General features: G+C 45.5%; 1 protein-coding gene across 1 annotated transcript in view; it reads left to right on the top strand.

Annotated features, from left to right (window-relative positions):
• Positions 1 to 840: 840 nt before the first annotated feature.
• SLC16A2 (solute carrier family 16 member 2) overlaps positions 841 to 26239 on the top strand; it is a 94414-nt gene continuing 69015 nt past the window's right edge. Inside the window, exon 1 of the mRNA XM_079961369.1 lies at positions 841 to 1328. Coding sequence (XP_079817495.1) covers positions 1031 to 1328 — 298 coding nt within the window. The 5' untranslated portion in view covers positions 841 to 1030. The remainder of the gene's footprint in view (positions 1329 to 26239) is intronic.

Raw genomic sequence — 26239 nt, 5'->3', positions numbered from 1 at the left:
CCATTTCACCCATTTAGCAACCTAACCCACTGCTGCCATGGAGGGGGGGGCGTGGATTATCCCTGATTCTCCCAATCTCGGGGTTAATCTGTCGCCTCCCGTCGTCGGCCAAGCCTCGGTGAACACACCACGCCGCAACCTTGCAGGCAGGGGGAAACGCGACATCTAGACAAGTGTAGGGGGCGCGCGATTCCAGAGCCCCTGAATCGCCTGCCTTCCCCCAGCCGAGACGCGGCCGCTCGAATTTTTCCTCCTAAATCCAACCATGACTTCAGAGGAGCTGCAAGTGCGCGCAGTTGTTGTTTCTCCTGGTGGGCGAGGGCTGCCATTACTCTCCCCCTCGGTTTCCTTGGGAGGAAACAAAGGCCCCCAACACCCCCCCACCCCTCGGCTGCAGGTGCTGCACTCCTATGCCCTTCGTATTCAGAGGCAAGGCTCACCAATACATTCTGGGTGATTGACAGCTGGGCTGAGCCCGGATTGCAACCGCCGGAGCGGTACCTTTGCAGAGCGGGTGGGGGGCGACCCCATCGCTCGCATCCTCCGCGGCCTCCTTCCTTTTCCACAAACAGCCTACCACCCTCCGGTAGGACGGAGACGTGACACTCCCGAGGCAGCTTCCGGTGGAGAATCGGGGCCGTGCAAGGCGGCGGCGGCGGGGACAGCAGTTCCGGACGCGCTGCCTCCCCGCCCGCCCGCCGTGAGCGTCTCCAAGCAGAGCCGCGCGTGTTTTGATCCAGGCGGGAGGCAGCTCGGCAAGGCGGAGGGGCGTGGCGAGGCTTGTCTGGGCTGGACGCGGAGGGGGAGGGTCCCTCTCGCTGCGGCAGCAGGAGGAGGAGGCGGCGGTGGCGGCGGCGGCGGGATGACCACGGGGGAAGCTAGAGGAGGAGACCGAGGAGGAGAGGCAGGCAGCGGAGCAGGAGGAGGCGTGAGGGACCGGCTTGCAAGCGAGCTACAGCGTTAGCAGCCAAAGCACCAGCACCAGCTCCTCCTCCTCTTGCCGATCCTAGGAGCTCGACCGGCGGGCGCGATGGCACTGCGGAGTCAGGAGCAAGCGCTGTCAGAGAAGGGGGCCCTGGAAGACGAAGGGGAGGAGGGCGAAGGAGGGGAAGCCGCGGCTGGCGGCGCTGTGGTGGCCAGAGGGGGCCCTCCGGGGGCCGCGGCGCAGGGCTTCACGCCCCCCGAAGGAGGCTTCGGCTGGGTGGTGGTCCTGGCTGCCACCTGGTGCAACGGCTCCATCTTCGGTATCCACAACTCCTTCGGGATGCTCTACGTCTTGCTGCAGGACGACGGGGCCGCCGAAGACCCCTCGCTGAAGTTTAAGACAGGTGAGCGTCGGTAAGGGGCGGCTGCAAGGGCTAGGGGAGACCACTGCGCGGCTGGAGGGAACGAACAACGCTCAGCGTTGAACGCTGACACTCCGGCCTGCTGGATTTAGGGGAGCCTAGGCAGGCGGGCCAGAAGTAGATGGTAGTAAAAAGGTTTGGGGGTTTTGGAGGGGGTGGGAGGTAGGATGCTTCCTTCAAAAGTTCCGCTGGGGAGCTTGATCGGCGGGCCACCCTCTCAACACCCCTGTTTAGGGTAGCGGTGTAGAGTCCATCGCCTCAGTCATAGCTGTCAACTTTCCCCTTTTCTTGCGAGGAATCCTATTCGGAATAAGGGAATTTCCCCTTTAAAAAGGGAAAAGTTGACAGCTATGGTGCCGGTTTCCTGCCACCGCTCCCTGCTGCTTGAAAACTTCCCACAGTTGCAAAAGCTACTCTGAATCCCTCGAGCAATGACAACAAAAACAACAGCTAAACGTGTACAGCGCCGAGCGTGCTGCCGGCGCCTGATAGTAAATAATAGCGGCAGTGTATACATTCACCCACGAGGAGGAGATGTGCGATTTTGGTCTCTCTGAGCATCAGAGCGGCTTGGAAGTCTTAGAGCCTCGCGGTTCCTTAGCAGCAGCCTATTAAGAACAGGAACACACACACGCACACACATTTTGATCCTATTTTGAACGTTTAAAAACCTCCCTCTCCCCTCCTCTTTAGTGTGCAGGCCAATTAACCCTGTTGCATGCAAGTAGTGTATTTTTCGGAATCATAGTATTAATTCTCTAGTCTTGCTACCTAGCTGCAAATCATATTTGTATTCTCTATCTGGAGATGGTACTTTACACACCTCCTCCCCCTAGGTAAGCTTGGAAGCCAAACTATAGGGAGAAAATGTGGCGACTGTGTAATGCTAGAATGACTCTAGGAGTCCTGGAAGCTCAGCCTGGCACTCACCCCATCTCAGTCTCATTGTACATCTTGTATTGAGAACATTTTAGGTACATTACGTAGACCAGCGTGTGCCAGCAGGGTGGCAGGCAATAGCCTGCACAGCCGCAAGGTTCCAAAACATGATGGGAACTTAGCCATACTGGTCAGGACTGATGGGAATTGTAGTCCAACATTTTGGGGATGAACGAAGGCTGGAATATACTGTTCCTTCCTGGAGAACCTATAATCTTTCATGGTTGACATGTCAAATGAGAAGTGGGGTGGTGGAAGAATCTGCTGGTAACGGAAGTCCAGGTAAGATGAGGGCCTAGAGCTTGGGATAGTGGTGGAGTCAGTGAACCTGTGGCCCTCCCAGTATTTTTGAGTATAATTCTCATCACTGCTTACTATTGGCCATGCTGTTGAGGGATAGAGTCCAGCAACATCTGGAATCCTATAGGTTTCCTACCCTGCCTTAAGAGGATCATTTTATACCAGTGATGAATTGTAGGTTCCAGTTACCGTGAATAAGGAAGACAAGAAATTATGCACAATGGCTTTGGATCATTGTTGTGTTTTAGTTTTGTTTTGGTGGTGGCGGTGCTGTCAACAGTTTTATTGTTTAGCTCCATCAAAGCAGTTCTAAACTTACAATGCTGAAGTTGTTCACCATTTAACATATCTGGTTACATTTGTGCCCTCCAGATGTTGGGGCTTGAACTTCCGTTCGCTCCAGACAGCATTTCCTGAAGAGCACCAAGTTGCCAAAGGCTACAACAGATGTATCTGAGTGTAGGAAACTTTGAAACCGTAATGTTGAAACTACCCCATAAATCCGGATGGTGAAAGACTTTGGAATGGAAGCAAACTGAGTTTGTTTAGGGTGTTCCTATACTGGCTCTTGATTCTTGGACAGGAGTTCCGATTTCTTGTAATGTTTCACTTGTAGTTTTGGTGGGTTTTGTGTGTGTAATGGAATTAGCAGCAGGGTGGTTGATAGCTCCACCGCCCCCGCCGCTTAATAGGGAAACATTTAGTTTAACACTGATGTATGTAAACAAACAACTCTTGTGAACAAGGCCGGGTCAAGCAATATTGCCGCTCCAGGGGAAACTTAATTTTGCTGCCCTAGGCCTGCACTGTGTCGTTTTGAGGCTGGGAGAATTTACCATACTTCTGGAAAGGCTTTTAAAAATGCAGCCCTTTCCCCTGTGAATGGGGAAGGGACAGGAATGACAACTTGGAAAATTTATCCTTGGGACGCACCTATTCCCTGTCCCTTATCTTAGTTGTCTCAAATTTCTCAGACATGTGAGTGTAGCCACCCATGTCCCCTCTAAAGCATTTTGAATGTGGCTCCTCCTGAATGCCAGCTCTCCATAGAAGGCTGTCTCTGCCTATGAATTTTTAAATGTATACACACACAGCTCTTGCATCAAAATGGCTATTTTCAGAATTCTGTTTCTACTTGGAAGGGGAAAGTCTGCAAGGGCTGAGGGACTGTGCGGTGCCAGTTGCTCCCAGGATGAGTTCTCCCTAGTGAAATCCTGTTGGGTATCACGTGCAACTGAACCATTTCATGCAAGGTGCCTCATGCATATGTTATTAATTATGTAACTGGCAGCAATTGCTTATGCAAAAATGCAGCAGTTCCAGGGTTTTCCCATCCCTGACAGGGAATTCTCAGACATTTTTGGCTTGCTCCTTTCAGAGGTTTGGATCTTGTGAAATTCCCTCTTGCTTGATTTTCCACTAACGTACCTTGTGGTGCAGACGAGTCTCAACTTACGCTGGGGTTATGTTTGAGGGATAGCGCGTAAAGCCAACATTGTGCATAATCAAAACACATCGGGTTCAATGGCAGATGAGATTCCCAAAGTCTTTTTCTCCTGAATGTGCCCCCTTAATTTTTAAAAATTATTTTTCCAAGCATGTAAAGATGAATGTGCACAAGTTCAATGTATGTAATTTTCAAGTTAACTCTGCTATTTTTGTGCAGAAGGAATTGCTACTAATTCATTTGCTGACATACACACTTAATATTAGTTACCGTACCTTATAATGGCCTTGGAAAAGAGGGAGAAAGCCAGTACTTCCAGTTTAAACAAGCCCCTTTACCTGGTCATATGGAGATGATTTCAACTCTCCACAGGTGACATAGTCCCCCCCCCCCCCCATTACTTGAATGCATTCTGTTCAGAAACTTCCTGCTAAGTTTATGGTTCTGTAGAAGGCCAGGCCCCTGCTACCCAATAGACACCAATGAGTCTCATTTGATCTTTCACTGGGTTTTGTGAACAGATACACTGGGGAATCTCAGTCCAGATGAATTTGAGTATGTTCTAGGACTCACCATTTCATCAGTGTAAATGTCATTATTTTTAGCTTTTTCTTTTTTCAAGAAAAGTGTAGTAGCAGGGTATTACCATTTACCAGAGTATACAGGAAACAAAAACAAATAATAATAATAATAATAATAATAATAATGTTTTAAAAAAGAGTAAAGGACCCCTGGATGGTTAAGTCCAATCAAAGGTGACTATGGGGTTGTGGCGCTCATCTTGCTTTTTAGGCCGAGTGAGCTGGCGTTTGTCCACAGACAGCTTTCTGGGTCATGTGGCCAGCATGACTAAGCCACTTCTGGCGCAACTGAACACTGTGACAGAAATCAGAGCGCACGGAAATACTGTTTACCTCCTTTTCGCAATAGTACCTATATATCTACTTGTGCTGGTATGCTTTTGAACTGCTAGGTTGGCAGAACCTGGGACAGAGCAATGGGAGCTCACCCCATCGTGTATATTCGAACTGCCATGCTTCTGATCAGCAAGCCCAAGAGGTTCGGTGACACACCAATACAAATCAAGGCATCCATATTTCCCAAGCTGCTCTGGATGGTGAATGCTAAACATCTAAGTCCAAAGCATAGGAAATATAACCCCACCAAATGACCTAGGGGCGTTCTGGATCCTGCACCCTCCTGAAATCATGCACTTTGTGTGCAATTTTTCAGTAATAGCCCAAATCCAGAATTTCTTACACTGCAAAGACAAATACAGTTTTTTTTTAAAAAAAGTTTTTCTGTTGCGCTGTTGAAATCATAGCTACAGCTAACATCTATGTCAAAAGCTCTTTTTATTTTATGCATTTAAAGGAGCTGTCCACTTGTAAAAGATTGTAGGGCTGCTGGAAGTGGTAACGGTGTGGAGATATGGTTCACATTTTGATTCTGGGCTGCTTCACATGTTGAAAGGCAGCAAATGCATGTTTCTCCTGGAAGTCTTGCTCCACCCAGCCGAAACTCAAATCTTGTTTCCAGATTGTTCCATTTTTGTTTCTCTAATATGAAATGCTTTTAGGCATTGATTACTTTTTGGAGAGTGGGGCATGAGAGAACTGGTTGCAATAGGAGTATACTGGAATTTTTGCAAGAGTCAATAGTTTCTTTGGAGGATAGTTCCTCCACCCCCCCCCCCCAAGCAACAGTCTTCTGTCTTTTGAGACATCATTTTAGTCCAAACTTGCATTTGATTATCCACTTATGATTGTTTATTGTATGCTGGTTGTGCTGTATTGTGACTTGATTAGCTGGGGCTGCAACCACGGATGTTGCAAGTTGCTTAATGATTCAGGGACATAGGCCCTTAGGTACAAATTTGAATATGCTGACCTGCATGTATGGAGAAGAAGTTAGAATACAAGCCAACTAATTTCCAGTCCGGAACACCCCTAATAATTTTTTCAGCTAATTTGTACCTTGAGCCAGAGCATCAGCTCCTGTTCAATTGGTTTACTCTAGTTAATTTCCCAATAGATCCTGCTCCTTATCAATTCCCTTCTCCTCAGTTATATGTATGTAAGTAAAAGTTAACAGTTCAGTTACTAAACATCATGTAAAATTCAGAAATATTTAAATCAAGTTCCTGCTGTAAACATTTCAATATGTAATAGCAATAAGAAGTTCAAAGAATTACAGCTCTCTCAGGTCGGCACGCAAGGCCATTAATATGATAATGCAGGGTACCAAGACTTAACCATAGCCCACAAAACCCTTCATGTCAACTCTGCCCTCTCATCATCACAGGCTAAAACAGAGGTAGGTGAAAGAGGCAGCCTTTTTCACTACCCTGACTAATATAGCCCAGCCTATAAAGTGCCTTCACAGGGTACCAATGGTGCATTTTGAGATAGTAGATGAGCTGCTCCTGGCTCCTGGGGAAACGTAGGTCTATGATCCATGTGTTTGCAAATGCATTTGACACATTTCTGCTTTACATTCTTTGATGTACAGTCCCATTGTAGTTGTACAACTAAAATGTAATGAGTAAAGTGGACCAGTGCACCAGGGTTCACCTACTCAAACTGCTTTTACTCCACGTTCAGCAGGGTAAAGGTTATAGGGAATAACGGGAAATTCAGGTCAGACACTCTTGTTCCAAATAAACTTGAACAGAAGTTAATGAGCTTTGCCATTAACTGTCTTTTGGTTCGTTGACTTTTTTTTACAAGAAGGCTGAACTCAATGCTGAAAGATGCAATGCAGGTTCTGGCAAAAAGATGTAGTCCTGTCAGCTTGCCTCTTAATTCTCCTCAAGTGAAAATGGAATTGTTTTTGTTTCAGCCCATCAGGCACCACCAGCAGAGTAACAGTATTGTGTTGTGCTCTCCCTGACAATAAACCTTCAAAGTCAGCTGTGGTTATTCCCATTTTGCACATTGGGTATGGGAGAGACTGAGAGTAGGAACAATTAACTTGCTCAAAACTGTACAGTGCATTTGTAGCAGGGCAAATGCAGGCATATTGGATCCCAGCCACTGCTGCATTTTAATAAAATGAAAATCTGAGTCCACAAACCATTGAGATACTTCTTCAGTATTCATTATCTGTGGTGCAGTATTCTTATGTGTGTGAGGCTGAATCCTAAGGATTGCTTTGGCTTGACCATGTGACTGAAAATACTGAATTTTACACAATGGGAGGCAGTGGAAGGGAGAGGGAAGGGAGATGGAGAGAAACAGGAGGAATATGTGATCATTTTAGTTATGCATACTTTGGCTTCATTGCTGCGCAGGATGGCTGTGCTGGCTAGGGCTGATGGGAGTTGTAGTCCAAAATAGCTGGAAGACACCACACTGGAGAAGGCTGCACTAAGGTTCTCAGGGCAAGACCTAAACTTTCTCCCAGCAGTGGTCCTGAGTGCACCTCTGTTCAACATGGTTAACAGGCAGCAATACAAGTCATTCCTGCACTTACCTTGATCCCCAGTGCACACACTTACATACATATTATATAGCTGCCTGCCAACTGCTGCAAGTACCTGGCAGGCAGCAAAATAGAGTAGTAAATGCGAGGATCTGGGGACTGGATTATAAATCAGAAGCAAGAAAAGTTCACAAAATAGGAGGAGTAAATAGCTCTTAAGGACCCCAGGGATTGAAACTCATTTACCAATCACAGCTCTGACCTCACCCATTGGCTTAAAACACTGGCAGGCGAGTTCAGTTCCCATAAAATGACTCCCCTTGCTAGATATTCCATAGGCTCAAGGAGACGGACAGGCCTCTGCTTGAGAGCTTAGTAATGAAGTGGACAAGGTAAAGGGGAGGGGGCAGAGGCCGGCTGTCCTGTCCATGTTTACGTTGCTGGAACATGGCAGAGCTAGGAATGCAAGTTGGACCCAGGGACTACTTGAATCAGCAGCTAGTATGCCTTCAGTGAAGAAATAGCTTCCTAGGGAGGTCATGTGGTTAGAAAGTTCCAAAATGACTACAGTTTTTTTGTAATTGTGTCATTGAATGAAAACATATTTCAAATGGCTTGTTTGTTTGCTTGTTAGTTTAAAGCGGACCTTTTTATTCTAGCTTTTGAGGGATTTTGTATGCATTCGTTCTTTTTTTGGTTTGGGGGGGGATAGAAACTATTTTTACCTATTTGAATTTTCATTTTAGAGGTTCACTTTGATAAGAATCCTGCAATTCCTGTCTTGCAAGGCCTCTCTTGCTTAGCCAGTCTCCCACCATTCCTTCCAGCCCCAAAGCTTCATAGACTTCCGTCACTCAGGAAGGTCCGCCCCCCTCAAACCTTCTGTTCTAGTGTGGAACATAATTCACATGCCTGAGCCACCTGGGTAGATTCTTCTTATTATTATTTTACACATTGGTTTCAAACAAAGTTGTATTTAGTTGTGTGCATTAGTTTTCTGCTTCTGCCAGCTTGTTACTTAGCTGACCTGGTCTGAAATGGGAGTCCTGTTTGGAGGATCCTGCCTTGAGGCTAAGGACTGTTCTCCCCTTTGTCCTAAGCCTTTGTTTGAGCTGTACGTCTTTCGACCGCAGGTGGAGGCTTGCACGTTCAAATGCCTCTCTGTACAAAATAATCCTCTGCTCACCCCCCCCCCATGTTTTGGGGACAGGACTACATTGGTACCTTGGGTTAAGAACTTAATTTGTTCCAGAGGTCTGTTCTTAACCTGAAACTGTTCTTAACCAGAGGTACCACTTTAGCTAATGGGGCCTCCCGCTGCTGCCGTGCTGCTGCTGCTGCGCGATTTCTGTTCTCATCCTGAAGCAAAGTTCTTAACTCAAGGTACTATTTCTGCATTAGCGGAGTCTGTAACCTGAAGTGTCTGTAACCTGAGGTACCACTGTACTCTAGATCCTTACATGTAGTTTACCTTTGCAGAGTGATTTTTAAAAAATATGACCCAGCAATCTATTGCATGGGCCTCCCCCGGCAGCCTAAAGTGGTATAACAAAATGCATGTTGACTACCTTAGGGAAAACAAAGCCTAAAGTCTGGTCAGTTCCATCCTGTGGCCACAGCATTCTGCAAACTTAAAAAAAAAAAAAAAAAATGCTGGAAAAATTCCATTTTTTGTATGCATTTTTGTATATTTTCTGAGCTGAGAACTGTGTTGCAAAATTCAGAGAAGTATAAGAAACAAAGAGATAACAGTGCTCTGTTCTATGCATGGGAAGTACAGACTGGGCCAGTTTGCTTTAAAATGTGGACCTTGAGTATCATTAACTAGTACTGGGAGGCTTGGTTCAAATCCTCACTCAGCCATGATGCTTGTTGAGTGTGTCTGTCTTTCAGGAAAGCCTGCCTTGCAGGGTTCTAGATTCGTGCTGGTCTGACACAGTAGAAATATATGTTAAAAATTTAAAAAAATTATCCAGTAGCACCTTAGAGACCGACTAAGTTTGTTCTTGGTATGTTCTTGTTCTCATACCAAGGTATCTGAAGAAGTGTGGATGCACACAAAAGCTCATATCCAGAATAAATTTAGTTGGTCTCTAAGGTGCTACTGGATAATTTTTTATATTTTTATTTATTTATTTCTACCTTGCAGGGTGGTTCTGCTGATAAAAGGGATGGGAGAGAACTTTGCATGCCTCCTTAAGTGCTTTGGTTTGACATGAATGAAGCAAACCCTGTGTGGCAATATATTTCTCATTTTCCAACTGCCCATTCTTATTTGGTCAAAACAGAACCATATACCCACAAGAAGTAGGTACTGGGAGGCTTGGAGAGTCCCCACAGTTTGCAAAAGTACAACAAAATGAAATCCCAGTCAGAATTGAGCATGCCCAGTAGCTACATAATTCTTGCTGAGGATTGGAAGGGAGTAGAAACGGGATTGAGGGAATGGAATGGAATATCCTGGAATAAGGCATGACTGACTGAGCACTGTACTGCTGCATTTTATTGCAGCTTCCACGTCTTAATAACATATGTTCTTGAAAGCTGCTTATCTCCCCGGTCTTTACAGGAAAGACATATCCTAACATTGTATTTTTATGGGACCACCTCATTGTGATATAGAAGAGTTGAAAAGGCATATCACTGGGCATGTTAGTGCCTATACTTCCAGTAAACGTTGTATTTTACTTTGAAAATCTGCCACAGGCTAAGCATGGGTCAGAAATTTACTGCAAGTTCCTTCTCTGGCACTGACTCACTTTATGGCCTTAATCAAGACACTCTGTGTGAGCTACCCTTGAGTTTTCCTTGTTCTTTTGGTGTGTTGAGTGTTGCACCTTCAGGCTGAAGTCTGCCTATCTCAGTGGATTGAGTGGCTGGACACTTGGGCCATTCTCTCATGGTCTACGTGCGGCACAGTTTTATGGACACAGTGTATGCCTGTAAAAATAGGACTTATGCTAAAGAACATCAACAGATGCAAGGTGTGGACCCAACCCAAACAATAACAGCGCACAGGGCTTTGATTATCCGTGTTTCAGCCACCTCTTGCAATGTCACGTTCTCCAGGTTTTGATCTTATACAAGACAAGGTCCCTTTAGATCAAATTTAGGACTAGGCTATCAAAACAACACCGGCAGTTCGTTTGTTTACATATACTGAACAATATACTCCTTTTAAGTGAAGTAGTGAAGAAGACAAGCAAGTACTGCTGTGATTCCAAACACACCCTTTAGTTGGATTGCTGTCTCTTCCCATCTCTTCAGCTTAGAGAGCTGCCTTGTGTTTGAGTCAGATCATTGGTCCATCAAGCCCAGTATTATCTACACTGACTGGCAGTGCCTCTCCAGAGTTTCAGACAGCCCTACCTGAAGATGCCATGTGGGATTGAGCCTCACGCAGAGCAGATGCTCCGTCACTGAACTGCAGCCCTTCCCTGCAAAACCAGCTGTGCTGTTTTGGAGTACTGTTTTTGCTCCAGAGAAGTGTTCAAAAAATAAATAAATAACTAGCAGCAAAAACTATTGGTGACATCTAGCAAATTCTGATGAGAACACACACAAAACAATCACACATTGCCAGGGAGGTGTTGGCCTGAATTCTTGGGTTCTGACTCATGTTGGAACTATAGCTCTACCTCCAAAAGTCCTTAACCTCGAAGGACTGTATGCTGCTCAGGCAAGGAGGTTTTTTTACTGTTTCTTCAATGCATTCCCATCAAAATGCTGACCCGTATTATTTTCCCCTTTCACAATTTTTGTGGACAATCCATTAAGTTAACACACACACACACACACACACACACAACACACTGGAAATGGCAAACCTGGATTAAAGCGGATGAAACCCTGAGAAGAACAATGCTGCGTGCATGCTGCACAAACAAACAAACAAGCCCTTGCATGCATGAGTGGCATAGAGTCCACAACAAACTCTCCTTGTGAAGTTATCCCAAGACTCCAGGCCAGCCCATCAGTGCTAGCAAAGTCCACCCCCACCATCTGGGACTTGTAAAAGTGCCATAAGGTTCTCTTCTCTTTGCTCTACCTCTCCTGTAGTTTCATGGCACTTTTTCATGTCTTGGTATCTAGATAACATTGCACTTTGGGGGGGGGAGGTGTCCAGGTGGCATTCTCTAGCTTTCTGCTAGAGCTCCTCCCCCTTTTTTTCAAAAAGAGACAGCACCATGAAGATGGAGTGGGGTGCGTGCTCACCACTTGTGAAATCGGATAAACTAAAGCAACTGCTCAACATTGCCACTTGTTAATCCTGATCCTGTACGGGATTATAACTTTTTCAAGGAGCTGCGGATGTCTTATTATACTCATGCTGCCTCTATTCTCACATGCCAGGGCTGAAGTTCACAGTGGGTCTTGGAAATGATGTGCAGTTAACCTGTGCATCAGGGGCCAGAACAGGGATTTGCAAGGAGACCTGGTGGAACAGAAAGAGGATCTTCTCAGCAGTAGCAAGTCGGAGCTGGTAATGGGATAGTCCTTGGCTGCTGTAAAGGCTTTCCTGTCAATAAATGCACCTTAAGAGGCTGTCTTCTCTTCCTGCTCCTTGGCCAGCTTCGCCTTTCTCCCAGGTCTAAGCCAGGTCAGCAAGATGCTTTTCAGATTCTGCCTTCACTAGCTTTGTGAAAACAGGTAGCTGAATTATTCCCATTTTGCAGACCTGCACCTGGGAGGGAACACCTTATTCAAGGCCGCAGAATGAGGAAAGGTAGGGCTGAACACTTAAGTGCTCAGAGTGCTTATCCAGGGATGGTAAACTTCCCCATGTTTTTGGAGGCCAATCTGTTTTCCCAACAGTGGGCTGCAAAAGTGCTGTGCCATGCAGCAAATCTCATGCAATTCTGATGCAGCCAGTGATGGGGTGCCTAAGCAGATCTGGCAGTGCACTTTAGAACAAATTTGTCATTAGGCAATTAAGCACCGTGGACTCTTTGTTAGAAGCATACTGTCTGCCTCTCATAGCAGTGTGGAAAACAACTTCCCTCTAGGATATGTTGGCAGAGATTTTTATTACAGTGTCAAGTATAGGGATGCCTCTTTGGAATCAAAGGTGCACATCCAACATTATATTTAATTTCCTATAAGCTTGGAGAAAGTATCAGGCACAGAGCAAAAGTGCACAGGATATTGGAGTTGCTAAATGTGTAGGACACTTGCCAGTGCACTTCGTTAAGTTCAACCCTGTCTTGGCTGACATAGCATAGAAGATGACCTCAGAGGCCTTTTCTGGACTACATTATCCCTTTTTTAAAAGAAAGAAAGAAAGAAAGAAAGAAAGAAAGAAAGAAAGAAAGAGAAAGTAAAGAAAGCTGAATGAGAAAGCTGAATGCATGTATGGGCACCTACATTTAGATGAAAGAAATTGTACCTACAAACCTGCCTGTGCATTCCTTCTAATTTTCCTCCTGCCTAATATTAATTTGCTTGGAAAGAACCCTGGGAGAAGAGAGCACATCCCTTTGTGGAGTGGGTTCATCAGTTTTTCAAATAAGTATATGCTCCCCTTTTAAAACAACATTTCCCCCCTTTCTGTGTGCAGTTTATTTGCACACACAGACACTAATAATAATAAAAGAAACTTCACACACACAAAAATGGGTTGCGTGTTTCATCCACCCTCTCCTTCTTCAGTTTCCCCCAGTTACCTGAGGGAGGGAGGCAGCAGCCATATACCACTTCAGGCCATTGGCCCAGCTAGCTCACTATTGTCTACATTAGCATTCATCTGCCTTGGGTCCCCAGATGTTCTTGGACTACGACCCCCACCATCCTTTACAATTGGCCATGTTGGCTGGGGATGGTGCTCTTTGTAATCCTAGCAACAACTGGAAGACCCAAAACTGGGGAAGAATGCCTTTTGCAGGCAGCAGCTCTCCAGTTATTTCAGATGCTCTGTCACCAAGCTACAGACATCCCTGAGCACAGTATTCAGAGCACAAAGGCAGCAGCAACCTTCGCCACCAGACAATTGCGCTATAGAAGAGGCCCAGACTTCAGCTAGGCACCCTTCTCAGTAGAGTCCTTAACTTTGAACGACTTGTAAGCGTACCACTAGCCTGAAAGCTGCTGGTGGCAGATGGAGAATGGAAATTCTTGTAGAAACAGAGATATTATGAGACATTCTGCTGGGAGGGAATGGCTTTCCAGAGGCAGGCCGAAACCCAGCCCGGGGACTTTTCTGTGTGAGGTCCTGCTGGCTTAGAGAGGAAACCCTAATGACACAGTGTGCTTGGGACAGCAGCCATTTTGAAGCCCAGCTGAGTAAAGCCGGCTGTATCCTGCCACAGATTGACCACAGTTCCTCCTTCGGATGGCTTGCTGCGAAGTGCTGTGGAAATGGGTGTGCCCTAAGCTCCCCTTCATCAACTTGGTACCTCCCGGATGCTGTTGGAGTACAACTTGCATTAGCTGCTAGTCTTTTCAGGTGGGTAAAGACTGTTCCAAGCAAATGGGAGATAACTTACTAATATCTTAAATGACTTGTACTGCATTCATGCACCACCACTTCGGCCTGAATCATAATTTTCCTCTAACCCAGCCTTTTTGTCAACCCATTGGAAGTATTGCACTCATTTTTTCTCTGGGAGGGTGGTGGAACAAGGTATGGCAATTGGTAGCAGTGTTATGCAGAGCATAACACGCAGCTATGGGTATGTCAACACTTCCACTTGTCCTGCCACTCCCACCCCGCACCCCAGATAAAGCGCTGCTTGCCACTGAATCAGAAAAAAACCAGTCCTCAGAAACTGATTGGTGTTTGTTCTGATTGAGCAGTAAACGGGTTTTTCATGGAAACTGGCAGGACAAGTGGAAAACCTCTTGGACCTATGCTTTCTAGGCACGGGGCAAGCAGATGTGCGGATGAGCCCTTTAGGGGAATCAAATCTTAAGTCATTTGTTTCATTTACTTGGTTTCCGTTTACTGAATTTGTCATGTGTCAGCCCCTCTCCTGCCCTGATTCTCGCCGTCCCCAGTGGTCTGGTGTTATTCCCCAAAGACATCTGGCCCTTGGCTTGAGTTTGCCATTTATTTGACATCCAAGTCATTACCTGATCACTGGAGGGATATTATTTCTTTTGCTGTATAATTTTTTATTAGCATTTTCAAACATTTCCACAATAATCTTAATATCAAATAATTGCATTGTTTCATAGCTGACTTCCCACCCCATCTCCATAGTGCTTTTACTCAAATATTTTTGACTGCATTATATCTTTATTTATTACAAGTTTCTCTGTTACAGTTATTTTATCATTTTTATTCCACTGCCTTTATCTCGAATCCTGCCCGCGATTTCATTTGACTATACCATTTTTTTTAATAGTCCGTGAAAAGCCTCCAGCCTTCTATCAGGGATATTGTTTTTTACCTTGCCACTGTGTGGTACCTTTTGCTCCTTTCCCTCCCCTGATTCTCTTTCTTTTGCCAAAATGTACCAGGGTTGGGTTTGTTGATGATTTGTGGTTTATGTCCTGTGTTGCGTTAAAAATTCTCAATAAAAACTAAATTACCGACAACAACAATCGGAGATATCATGGTTTGAACCTGGGGTGTCTTGTTTCTGCTGGATCACTATGTTGCCATTCCTTCTGAAGCAGGTCTAGAAGGGCTTGATTTGTATGTGAAGGGGGGGGAGTGCAGAAATAGGGTTCAGGGTACTTCTACCTCTTCAGTGCTGGGCTGGTAGAAAACAGCAAAAAATGAAACAAAAATAAAAACTAATCCTACAAATTGCAAGCTTTCTAGTGATGCAAACATACTTGAGGACTCATTTTATGCACACTTAAGAACTGTGACCCTGGGAAGACCTGAAAGTTATGTAATCAAGGCAGCGGGGTGGGTGGGTGAAATTTGAGAAAAGCAATGCAGGAGTTGGGAGTGCTGTGCCAACTCTTCCTTTCTTTGTTCCTCTAGCTGTCTCCATTAATGTGCATTTGCCATAAATCACCCAGAGGGTGTGTTCATTGCCCGGAGAATCTTCTGCTTAAGACAGGCTTTCTAACCACGTTCTGAACTTTAAATGCCAAGGGGTGTTTGAATTCTTCAAACACCATCTACTTGGCGGCGTTTCCTGCCTTTGCTCTCCTCACCCCCCCCCCCACTTCCCAAACCCACCCAGCCCTGCCTTCCTTTGAAACTGAAAAGAAAATAAGAGAAGTGAGAGAGAAAATGAGAGAAAATCGTATTGTAGCTCTGGGCGAAAAAGGAAGGGAGCAAACGGGGATAAACGAGCAGTTAGCAGCTATTAAACAGCTGTGTTAAAGTGGCATGGAAAAAGAGCATTTTCCATTGCAGGCTGGTCCACTAGGATGAATGGCTGTAGGAAGAGTGAATGGTCAAGGAAAAGCTGTAGCTCAGTAGGTAGAGCATCTGCCTTGCGTGTAGAAGATCCCAGGTTCAATTCCCAGTGGCATCTCCACGTAGGGCAGGGAGCAGCTCCCTGTCTAAAATGCTGGAGAGCTGCTGCCAGTCAGTGTAGACAGTACTGAGATAGATGAATCAATGGTCTGACTCAGCAGGAGGCAACTTCTTATGTTTCTAACGGGGCACAGCTCAGCCAGTCTCGGTCTGCCCCATAGCAAGCCTCCACCTGTCCTGTCTTCTTTCTTATATCCTGTCCAGGAGGTGGCATAGGCTGCCACCTTCCTCTTTAGCTTCAACATTTCCCTCAGCAAGGAGGAAGAAGATGGGAATAAAACAAGAACCTATTGGATCTGGCTTTGACTGCTCCTGGACTCCTGTCCCGCTAGTTCTAATGGGCACCAGACACCACTGGTTAGTAACCTCCCAGCTAATACCCCTTTCTGCAAGGCTGGACAGGTGGTCATTAGGGTCAGATCACATACTGATCCACATTCCTTGTCTTGGACGAGAGCTGCAGCTCTGATCCACATGGAATAGGGTCCCAGATTCAATCCTGTCTGGCATCTCCAGGTAGGACTGGGCAAGGTCCCCTCCCCTGGTCAATCTGCTGCCAATCAGAGTGGGCAGTTCTGAGCTAGATGGAGCAATGGGCTGACACAAGATTAGGCCTATCATCGTGGTGTTGAGTTCTAGCTTAGCTGCAAATCCATTTATTCTCCGAGCCTTCAAATCCTGCCCACTTAAAAATCAATGTGGGATTTGGCACAGGTTTCTTTGATTGTAGGATTACACACCTGAGCTGCAAAAACTATGCCTGGGTGCAAGCATTGATGGGGAACTTAAGAAGCAGTGAGATCTTCTCAGAGCCAGAGACTTGCTTCTTGACCTCCCAAGCAACCCAGTTCTTTTCTCCATAGGAGTGACTGGCATCCATTGCCCTATATGGGAGACAAGGAGGTACTGAAGCAGGACGGTCCAACTTTTCATACCAAGTGGGCTGCAAGAGTATTTCAATATGGAACCCATGGGCCACACACTGCTTTGTTGCGTGGGGATGGAGGTAGGGAAGGGGAAGTGGGCCCAAAATTTGACACCTCTCCCACAGCCCTTGTACTGTGAGGCACTGGCAGGGCCCTTAAAGCCTTCCTACCTCCTTCCTAAAGCTGGGGTAGTGCTAGCTAGACTTTGGGAAGGATGTGGGAGGACTTTAGCATCCTGTCAGAGCCTTAGGTCTTCTTCCCAAAGCCCAGAGCCTCATTTACCCTCGGCTTTCGGAAGGCGGCACGAGGGCTGTGGTGGTGGGGGCATCAAATGTTGCCAAGGTCCTCCAAAGAAGGCCTTGAGGGCCACATGTGGCCCTTGGGTCGCGTGTTGGACCGCCCTGTGCTGAAGATTGGAGACCAAACCTACTTCTTGCCCTAATTGATCATGGACGTTAAGAAAATAACCTTAGATTTGGATAGCCACTTCCTGGGTTCTGTTGCTTGGTCACGCTACAGTAGCAGACTGTAAACAGCATTAATAAAGTGAATCTTTATATTCATTAAAGATAAGTACAAGAGCCACTTTAAAACTCAACTTTAAAAGCAGTTTAAACTCCTTCAGAATTGTTCTTACTTTCTGTGTTTATACAGCAAAACTCCCTAGTGAGCAAAAGCCTGGGAAAGGATTATCTCAATCTGCCTTATTAGTTTTGGCATGAGTTTTTTTAAAAAAAGGGGGGGGTTGTCCAGTACTTTAAAGTTCTTATAAAATGTTTTAACCATTTCCCTCAAATACTGAAAATTGCAAAGAAAATATCTATATATTAGGGGTGGTCTAAAGGAAGATCAGGATATATAAGTAGGTTTCTGGGTCATTTTTGGTGGATTGGCAAAGATTTCCATCCCCTGATTGTTAAGCAAGAGCTTAAAAAAGCAAAAAAGGTGTGTTTCTGAAGTTAATGGACCTTGAGGAGAAACAGAAGTGTTGCAAGATTCAGGACACAGAAAAGAAAGTCCTTCATGCAGTGAATAGTTAAACTATGTGATGGCCACCAACTTGGATGGCTTTATAAAAAGATTAGATAAATATATGAAGGACAGGGCTATCCAAAGCTGTTAGCCACAGTGACTGTGCTCTGCCTCCACAGTTGGAGGCAGCAATGCCTCTGAAGACCAGTTGTTGGAAACTACTGGAGAGACGAGTTCTCTTGTGGTCAAATCTTGCTTGTGGGCTTTCCATTGGGGCATTTGGTTGGCCACTGTGAGAACAGGATGCTGGACTAGATGGGCCGTTGGTGTGATCCAGCAGGCTCCATTATGTTCTTTTGTACAAAGGGATTGTGAGTTCAGTTCCAGTGTTGAGAACAGAGTCCTGGGTCCCACCACAAAGCTACTATTTCACATCAGCCTGCCTTTCTGAGCCACCGTTTTGCAGCTGGCTCTGGACCAAGGTAGATCCCCCAAATCTGAAGTCTGTTCACCTCCACTATACCTCTTCCATAGGCTTTGTGTGCCATGTTTTAAGCATGCATTTCCATGTCACTTTCCAAACTGCAAAGAGCCAATTTTAGCTTAGTTTTCTTAGTGGATTTGTTGCACTGTAGATCTGAAGTTCTGAGATGTGCTTGAATCTCTACTGCAAAATACTGAAAGTTGGGAGGCCCCCTGAGTCTAAAGGCTGACCTCATAGCTATACCACCAGCCATTTTTTAAATAGTTCTTTTGAGTTTTTGCTTCCCCTCTCCCTCCTTTGCATAACTTGTCTGCTGAAGGATGCTAAAGCATTCCCCAGGTTTGTGGATTTTGGAGTTATTTTTTATTTACCTGGCTGCCATTGCTTTTTATGTGCCTTGAAATATAATACTTAAATAGCAAGAAAACCTGTTGGTAGAAAGCTTCAGTATTACTGAGGCATGTTCTCAGCAGGATTTAAAGACTAATGCAGGGCAGTGAGGGCACGTGGATTTGTATTAAGTACAGTGGGGGGACATGTTTGTGTGTGTGTGTGTGTGTTTGTTTGTAAGATTTGTAGGTGCTTGTATGAGAATGTTAATGTTTTATATGAATTTTTAATAATGTAATGTATCCATGTTTTTAAATGAAAGTTGGAGAACTTTGTCATAAGCAACAAAAAACCACAAAACTTTAAGAACAGCACAGTGCAGCACACATGGAACAGCATGGTCCCAAATGGAGGCCACAACTTTGGAATTGTTATGATTATTTACTGAATTTACATACCGCCCTATACCTGGAGGCCTCTGGGCGGTTCACAGAATTTATAGAGTATGCAAAGGTTATCAGGTGCAGAGAGAGAGAGAGAGGGAGAGAGAGAGAGAGAGAGAGAAGGGTAGATAAGAGGGATCATGGGTATAGAGATGCTTGAAGGTGTTGCAAAGGTGTAGCTTTGAATCAAGTTGCTCCTAGTTTGAATCTTTCATTTGCCATTCAGCCTTAGGCAAATGACTCTCACCGCCTCTATAGTGTTGTTGTTATTATAAGGAAGGAGGTAATATATGTGAAGTACTTAGAAAGTTTGAAACAGAAATACAAATTTTTCAGTGTTACTATCAATGTTTACATGGAATAAAAGTGAAATTGCTTAGAAGTTGGGAACGTTTGTATGAAGTCATTCTCTTCTATCACCTCCCAACCATGCAATTTCCCCCCCTCTTTATGTTGTAAATTGTTCCTTATCAATTGGCTCTTATTACACAAGCAATTAGCTTAATAGCACTCTCAGAATTCTCATTTGAGACCTGCAGCTCCTTGAACATCTTAATTTAATCAGCAAGCAGCCAAGCCTTGTTAAGATGACACATGGCCAGGAATTGTAGAAAAAGGACAAGAACGGGCTATCTGACAGAACAGGCCTTGTGGTCCTGAATAAATAATTAGAAAATAATGATCCCTGAACATGGAGAGGCCCTGGACGAAGAGGGCTACTGGTCTGGACTTAAGGGAGGAAACCCTGCCCTAGGCTGTGCCTCATAGAGGCATAAATAAAGTAAGGCCCATTAGTTGTGTAAGAACATAAAAACAATCCTGATGGGCAAGGCCCATCTAGTTCAGCTTTGTGTTCTCACAACGGCCAATAACTAGGGGGGAGTGTGCCTTAGCTATCAGAAGTTCGAGAGCAGCTAGTTCTCTTCATGGGCTCAGAGCTGACATGATGAGGGAGCAAATAGGTCTGTGCTCTCTGGATCCACCCCATCCGGCCTCACAAGAGGTGGGCAGGTCCAAAGTGGGGCTCTTGCTTTGTGCAGAAAAGCTTCTCATGTGATGAATACAGTGGTACCTTGGGTTAAGAACTTAATTCGTTCTGGAGGTCTGTTCTTAACCTGAAACTGTTCTTAACCTGAAGCACCACTTTAGCTAATGGGGCCTCCCGCTGCCACTGCGCCGCTGCTGCATGATTTCTGTTCTCAAAGTTCTTAACCCGAGGTACTATTTCTGGGTTAGTGGAGTCTGTAACCTGAAGCGTATGTAACCTGAGGTACCACTGTAATCCCATGTGCTCAGGGATCTGAATGACTGAAAGGTGGAGAGCCCTCACACACACAGGCTGTGAATGCCTGAAGAGGGCTAATGTTGCCTTCACCAAACACAAATTGCTGCTTGTGTGGATCTCCTGATTTGTACCGTTTTCCGCCGGCTGTGGTGTTTTGGGGTTGCCTGGAGTTGGATCCCAGCCACATCCGGAGGGCCATAGCACCCCCCAACCCACCCCATGCTATAGCGATGCTAGCTTTTGAAGTAATCAGACAAACTGAGGTGTGTTGCATGAGTCACACCATTATTTGCAGGGTTGTGTGTGTCTGCACACACCCAGTCTCCACTGGTCTCTGGGCAGAAGAAGCAGATATCTTGTGGATTGGGCCTCAGATTAAGCACAGAAGGCCTCCATTCATATTTCTGTGCTGCTTGGGGTGTGTTGCAAGCAGGCTATTTGAGGGCTGGAGTCTCGCTAGGCCTGTAGAGAGAGAGGCCTCATCTGAGCTTTCTGTTGCAACTTGCAGTCTGCAGAGCGTTGAAAATGGGGCTTTATGGCCCAACTGTCAGTTAGAACCCGAGCAATATTCCGGAGCTAAGAAGGAGCTAATCCTAACAGGAAATACCTGTCGGTAGCCTGTATATCTTGCAGAAATTTGGGCACCGGGTGCAGACGCCACCGCCACTTCCCTCCCTGCCCCCGGCCCCCCAGCTGCCTCTAAAATTAGCGACCTGGGAAGCTTTCCCACCCTCCCCTTCACTTGTACAGCGAGCCTGTTATTCGGTATTGCTTGGCAGAGAGCCAGAGGTCAATGACTAGAATAACAGGGGATTTGTTTGTATCTGGCCTCCTGGTGTCAAAGTTGCAGAACGTATAATGTTATGCTATAAATAATATCGAAACCCATGGCTAGCAAACAGTTCAATCTTGTTGTTCTGAAGAGCCTCCCAGACTTGAGAAGTCTGCTTTTAAGTTGTAAGAGGCTTTTCTCTCTCATCTCCCTGCCACCCCCACCCCATTTTTGCAGCAGCAGTCTTAAGAGCAAGGCAGACTCCCCCGAGGCCATTTCTTCCCCTTGCACCATTATTCATTCATTCATTCATTTATTGTATTTATATCCCACCTGTTCCTCCAAAAGAACTCAAGATGATGTACGTGGTTCTACTGCACCTATTTTGAACACCACAACAGCCCTGTGAGGTAGATTAGGCTGGGAAAGGCAGTGGCTGACCCAATGCCACACTTGGTGAGCTTCATGGCTGAGTGGGTATTTGAACCCTGGTCTCATAGAATTAGAATTGTAGAGTTGGAAGGGACTCTGATGGTCATCTAGTCCAATCCCCTGAAATGTAGGTCCTGATTTGACACTCTAACCACTACACCATGCTAGCTCCTTTGTCATAGCAGTACACATAGCAGTAACTGCTTGCTTTTTCCTTAAATACTTTTTGCATGAAAAGGAAAATGAACTTATGATATCTGGGTTTGAGGGCTGAAGATAATATTGGTTTAACAGGAAGCAGATTTGTTGGGTGTTATCTTGGAGTGGGCTACTAACATGAGTTTGACCAAACTGCGGGAGGCAGTGGAAGACAGGAGTGCCTGGCGTGCTCTGGCCCATGGGGTCACGAAGAGTCGGACACAACTAAACAACTAAACAACAACAACATCTTGGAGTGAATTTGTTGAATAGGTTTGGTTGGGGGTTTTTTTGCATTTGGCTAACAGATGAAAAATGAGAAGTTCTCTTTTTCCCTTCTTTTTATTTTCTCTTAATCTTTTTTCTGTGTTTTTATTTATATTGTAGATTTGTGTTTTAGTCTTGATAAAGATACCTGATAGTAATATTTGTATTCTTGTCCAAATTTCATATCTCTCTCTCTCTCTCTCTCTCTCTCTCTCTCACACACACACACACACACACAAACTTGTATTTTACCCTGGTCTTTGTTCCCTATCCACAAAAAGCCCACACTAGGATTTGGCTTCTGGGTTTAGGCCCACCCACTACCAGAATGTTCTGCTCAACCATTGGTTGATATCACCCTCTTGGCTGCATCCTTGCTGGCTCATCTATCTACACATGATGGGCCTAGGTCTACAGCAGGGACTTTCATCCCCTTTCAGCCCAAGGGTTGCATTCCCTTCTGACCTATCATCTGGATGCCACATTCCTGTGGTGGCCAAGACCAGAGGCAAAAACTGGCAGGAGCACTGAATGTAAATACTACCGTGGTACAGTACACTCACACACCCCATCTCTCTCCTTCACCCAGGCAAGCAAGAGGCATTGTTGAATGACAAATTTAAAGCCAGGCAAAGACATACATGGAGGTTGAGAAGTAGGGGCAGTGAGGGGTGTGGTCGGGGAAGAGTCTCAGGGGCCAGATAGGGAGGCCTGAGGTTCCCCACCCCAGGTCTAAAGTGAAAAGTCTACATGCATATAGCATGCTTCTTACTTTTGACCTTCCCATGCAATGAGTAGGTGAGGATGGCCCAGCTGGGGTGACCTTGATCTTCCCCTCACATGATTGTTTGGATCCAATATATTCATTCATTATTTCTGGCCACCAAAAGCCAGTTTTCATTTAAAACAAAAAGAGAAAAACAAAACACTTTCTGTGCTTCCCAAGGATTCCTCTCTGTGTGCTTTTTGGGGAGCCCTGACTTGTTACCTGGATACGTGTATGCTTGTACTATGTTCAGCATCCGGCTGCTGTAGGTGTTTGAGAAATCTTAAATCTGATGGTTGTGTGTGGATTTTTGTAACAGATTTTAGTCTACTGTGCTGCTGCTAAGGAGCTGCATGCCCATATTCCTGGCATTAGTCAGAGCTGTGAGCAATGGGAGTAATAATGCCTTGCTTGTGCAATTTCCAGAGAGTAGCTGTGTTAGTCTGCTACGGCAAAATCAGCTAAGAGTCTTGTGGCACCTTAAAGAGTAACACATTTTATAGTGGCGTGACCTCTCATAGTCTAGAGTCTGCTTCATCATGCATCAGATGCTGTCATTTGATTGCCATAAAACTCTTCCACTAATTTAGTTTGTGCGGTGTAACCACATGTGATGTAATCAGGATGGAAACACAAAAACTACTGACAGATTTAACAAGACCCATAAACAGGACATAAGCAATATAATTGATAGAAACAACCATACAATATATTAAAAGGACCAAAGGTAAGGTTTGTAGCTCTATGGGTACACCATCTGCTTTACCTGCAGAAGATCCCAGGCTCACTCAACCCCTGGCAGCTCCAGGTAGGACCAGGAATGTCTCTTGCCTGAAATCCAGGAAAGTCACTGCCAGCTTCCTGTAGGGGTATGTGGTGGACAGCAGAGCCAGATCAGAGTCTGGTGATGCAACACCTCAGAATTCCACCAGAATTCTGGAGCCTCTCACGGATTGGCTACCAAGACAGACAGATGGGGTGTGGGGTGGCAGGGTGGGAGCCAGCACTTTGGGAGGGAGAATAAAAAGAGCAGTTTCTGAGAAAGTTTTCAGATATAGGGTTTAGTTTGAGAGATAGGGTTTGATCTGAGATGAGACATAGGGATTAGAATAGGGTTTGTCTGAGACCGTTGGTTTAGATCTGAGCTTGACGTCTGTCCTAAGGAGAATTATCTATAGCAAGAGCAGGGGTAGGCAACCTAAGGCCCAGGGGCTGGATGTGGCCCAATTGCCTTCTCAATCTGGCCCGCGGACGGTCTGGGAATCAGCGTGTTTTTACATGAGTAGAATGTGTGCTTTTATTTAAAATGCATCTCTGGGTTATTTGGGGGGGCGTAGGAATTCGTTCATTTCCCCCCAAAATATAGTCTGGCCCACCACATGATCTGAGGGATGGTAGACAAGCCCACAGTCGAAAAAGGTTGCTGACCCCTGAGCTAGAGGAAGGAGCCTTGTAGCTTAGAGAGTCAGGGCCGCTTAGATAGTAAGACCATGCTGATTGTCTTGGGAGAGTATGCAATCAGGAGTTAAGTGGAGGGCTGAGTCTGAAGCTGTTTGTAATATAGACTATCTGGGTCTCATTCCAATCGGGAGAAGACTTCTTCTAATCTAGGTAAAGAAGGCTGCCAAACCAGTAACAAGGGGTGTTGTAATCCTCAAGGTCTGTTATACTATTTGGAAATACCCCTGGAGTAGGATTGTTAAGAAAGAGGCTGGGTAACTGACAAAAAGGGCCCCTAACACATGAACCAAAGTATTAAGCTGTGAAGGAAGTTGTGCTGTGTCAAAAGTATTTAACTGTAACACCTGTCACAACTAAGTAAAGGAACGAGAGGGAAGTAACAGAAACCGAGTTAAACATTTTACCACATAGAAACCTGAACACCTACCTGAAGTGTAACAACTTATTTTTAGCAACTGAAGTTTAAGAGAAGCTGTGCATTTAATACTTTGTTTTAACTCCTGCAACATCTTTAGATTTAGTGTAATTAACAACTCCTGACCCACCTTTGTTTTATCAACTTTGTTTTGTAAATAAAACCTTCCTTATTCGTTCAACTTCTGACTAAGACTCCAAATCACTTAAGTCTTCCCTTCCACAAGAACCCAAAAAGATTACCTGTGGTAATTTAAAATTTTGATTAATTGGTGCACTGTGTGGTAGGTTCGCAACAGGTTTAAGTTAGAGGTGGGATCTGCTACATTTAATTGGAGTTAGTGATAGGTTCGTTACAGGGTGTCCCTTCCCTTCCTCCTGGCTGTTTTCATTTCCTGAGTTTCAGTTAGATGGTTCAAAAGAGAGAGGAGGTAGTGGTGGTGGCTGATTTTGCATATTTGGTATTTCTACTACATGCTTTCATATTTCAAATATCTTGCAGCTGCCTGGTATAACAGGGTCTTTCTCTGTACTATCAGCAAGCAGATGCATCAGTCCTAGAAGCTCAGATTGGACTAGCACATGTGCAGGGAGGAAAGAACCCCCTGGTGGGGGTATCCATATCAGCAACTGTGTGCAGTGCACACACGTGCGTGAAATGCCCCATGGGTCTCTGTCAATGAAAGCTGGCCCATTCACGGCCAGGGGTGTGTACAGCACCTCCCACCCCTGTCCTAGATACTTTAGTTTCACATTCACTTCCACAGGTTAAAAATAAACATGCACTTATTTTGGGAGAAGAGCTATAGTGCAGTGGCAGAGCTTGTGTTTTGCATGCAGAAATGTTCCAGGTTCAATCCCAAGCATCTCCAGATAGGGCTCTTTGTCTGAAAAGCCGAGGAGTTGTTGCCTCATATGCACATTCATTTGCATTCCCATGGCTGTGCTGGGTGAGGGGAGAAGTTTAAATCTCTCAGCCCAGGGGTGCAGTGGGGGCAATTCTTGCATCATGACACTGAGCAGAGGAGAGGGAGAGATTTGGAGTTGACAGTAAAGCGAGGGACCTCTGGGCGTAAGTGAGAGGGGGCCCAGCCTCAGTCAAGGTCATGTCCCAATTTCCCTCATTTCGGTGTTGGAGAGTATGGTCACCCAAAACATCTTGACAGGCACCAGGTTGAGGAAAACTGATCTAAATAATACCAATGTACCACTGGCAAGGCAGATGGCATTGTTTTGTTTTCATCTGAAGTGTGTATTTGGCCTCTGCCTGCTTTGGTACTGGAGCGAATATTCTTTAGTGAAGAAGGTAGACATATGGGAAGCTGTCTTATATAAGTCAGCTGCTTGGTTCATCTAGTTTGTTATTGTCCGCACTGCTCCCCAGCAGCTCCCCAGTATTTCAGGAAGGAGTCTTTCACAGCCCTACTCAGAGGTGCCTGGATTTGAACTTGGGACCTTCAGCATACAAACAGGTGCTCTGCCACTGAGCCACAGCCAACCTTTCTCCCACCATCTCTCGGGCTGGAATGTGTGAATAGTCCCCTTGCTTCTCCTGAAGAATCCATGTCAGAAGGTGGGTTTTGCTCCAAACGAAGAT

This window comes from Podarcis cretensis (genome assembly GCF_951804945.1).
Source record: "Podarcis cretensis genome assembly, chromosome: Z".
NCBI classification, from domain to species: domain Eukaryota; kingdom Metazoa; phylum Chordata; class Lepidosauria; order Squamata; family Lacertidae; genus Podarcis; species Podarcis cretensis.
Note: the sequence above shows the minus strand (reverse complement) of the source record. Positions and strands in the feature narration are given on the sequence as shown.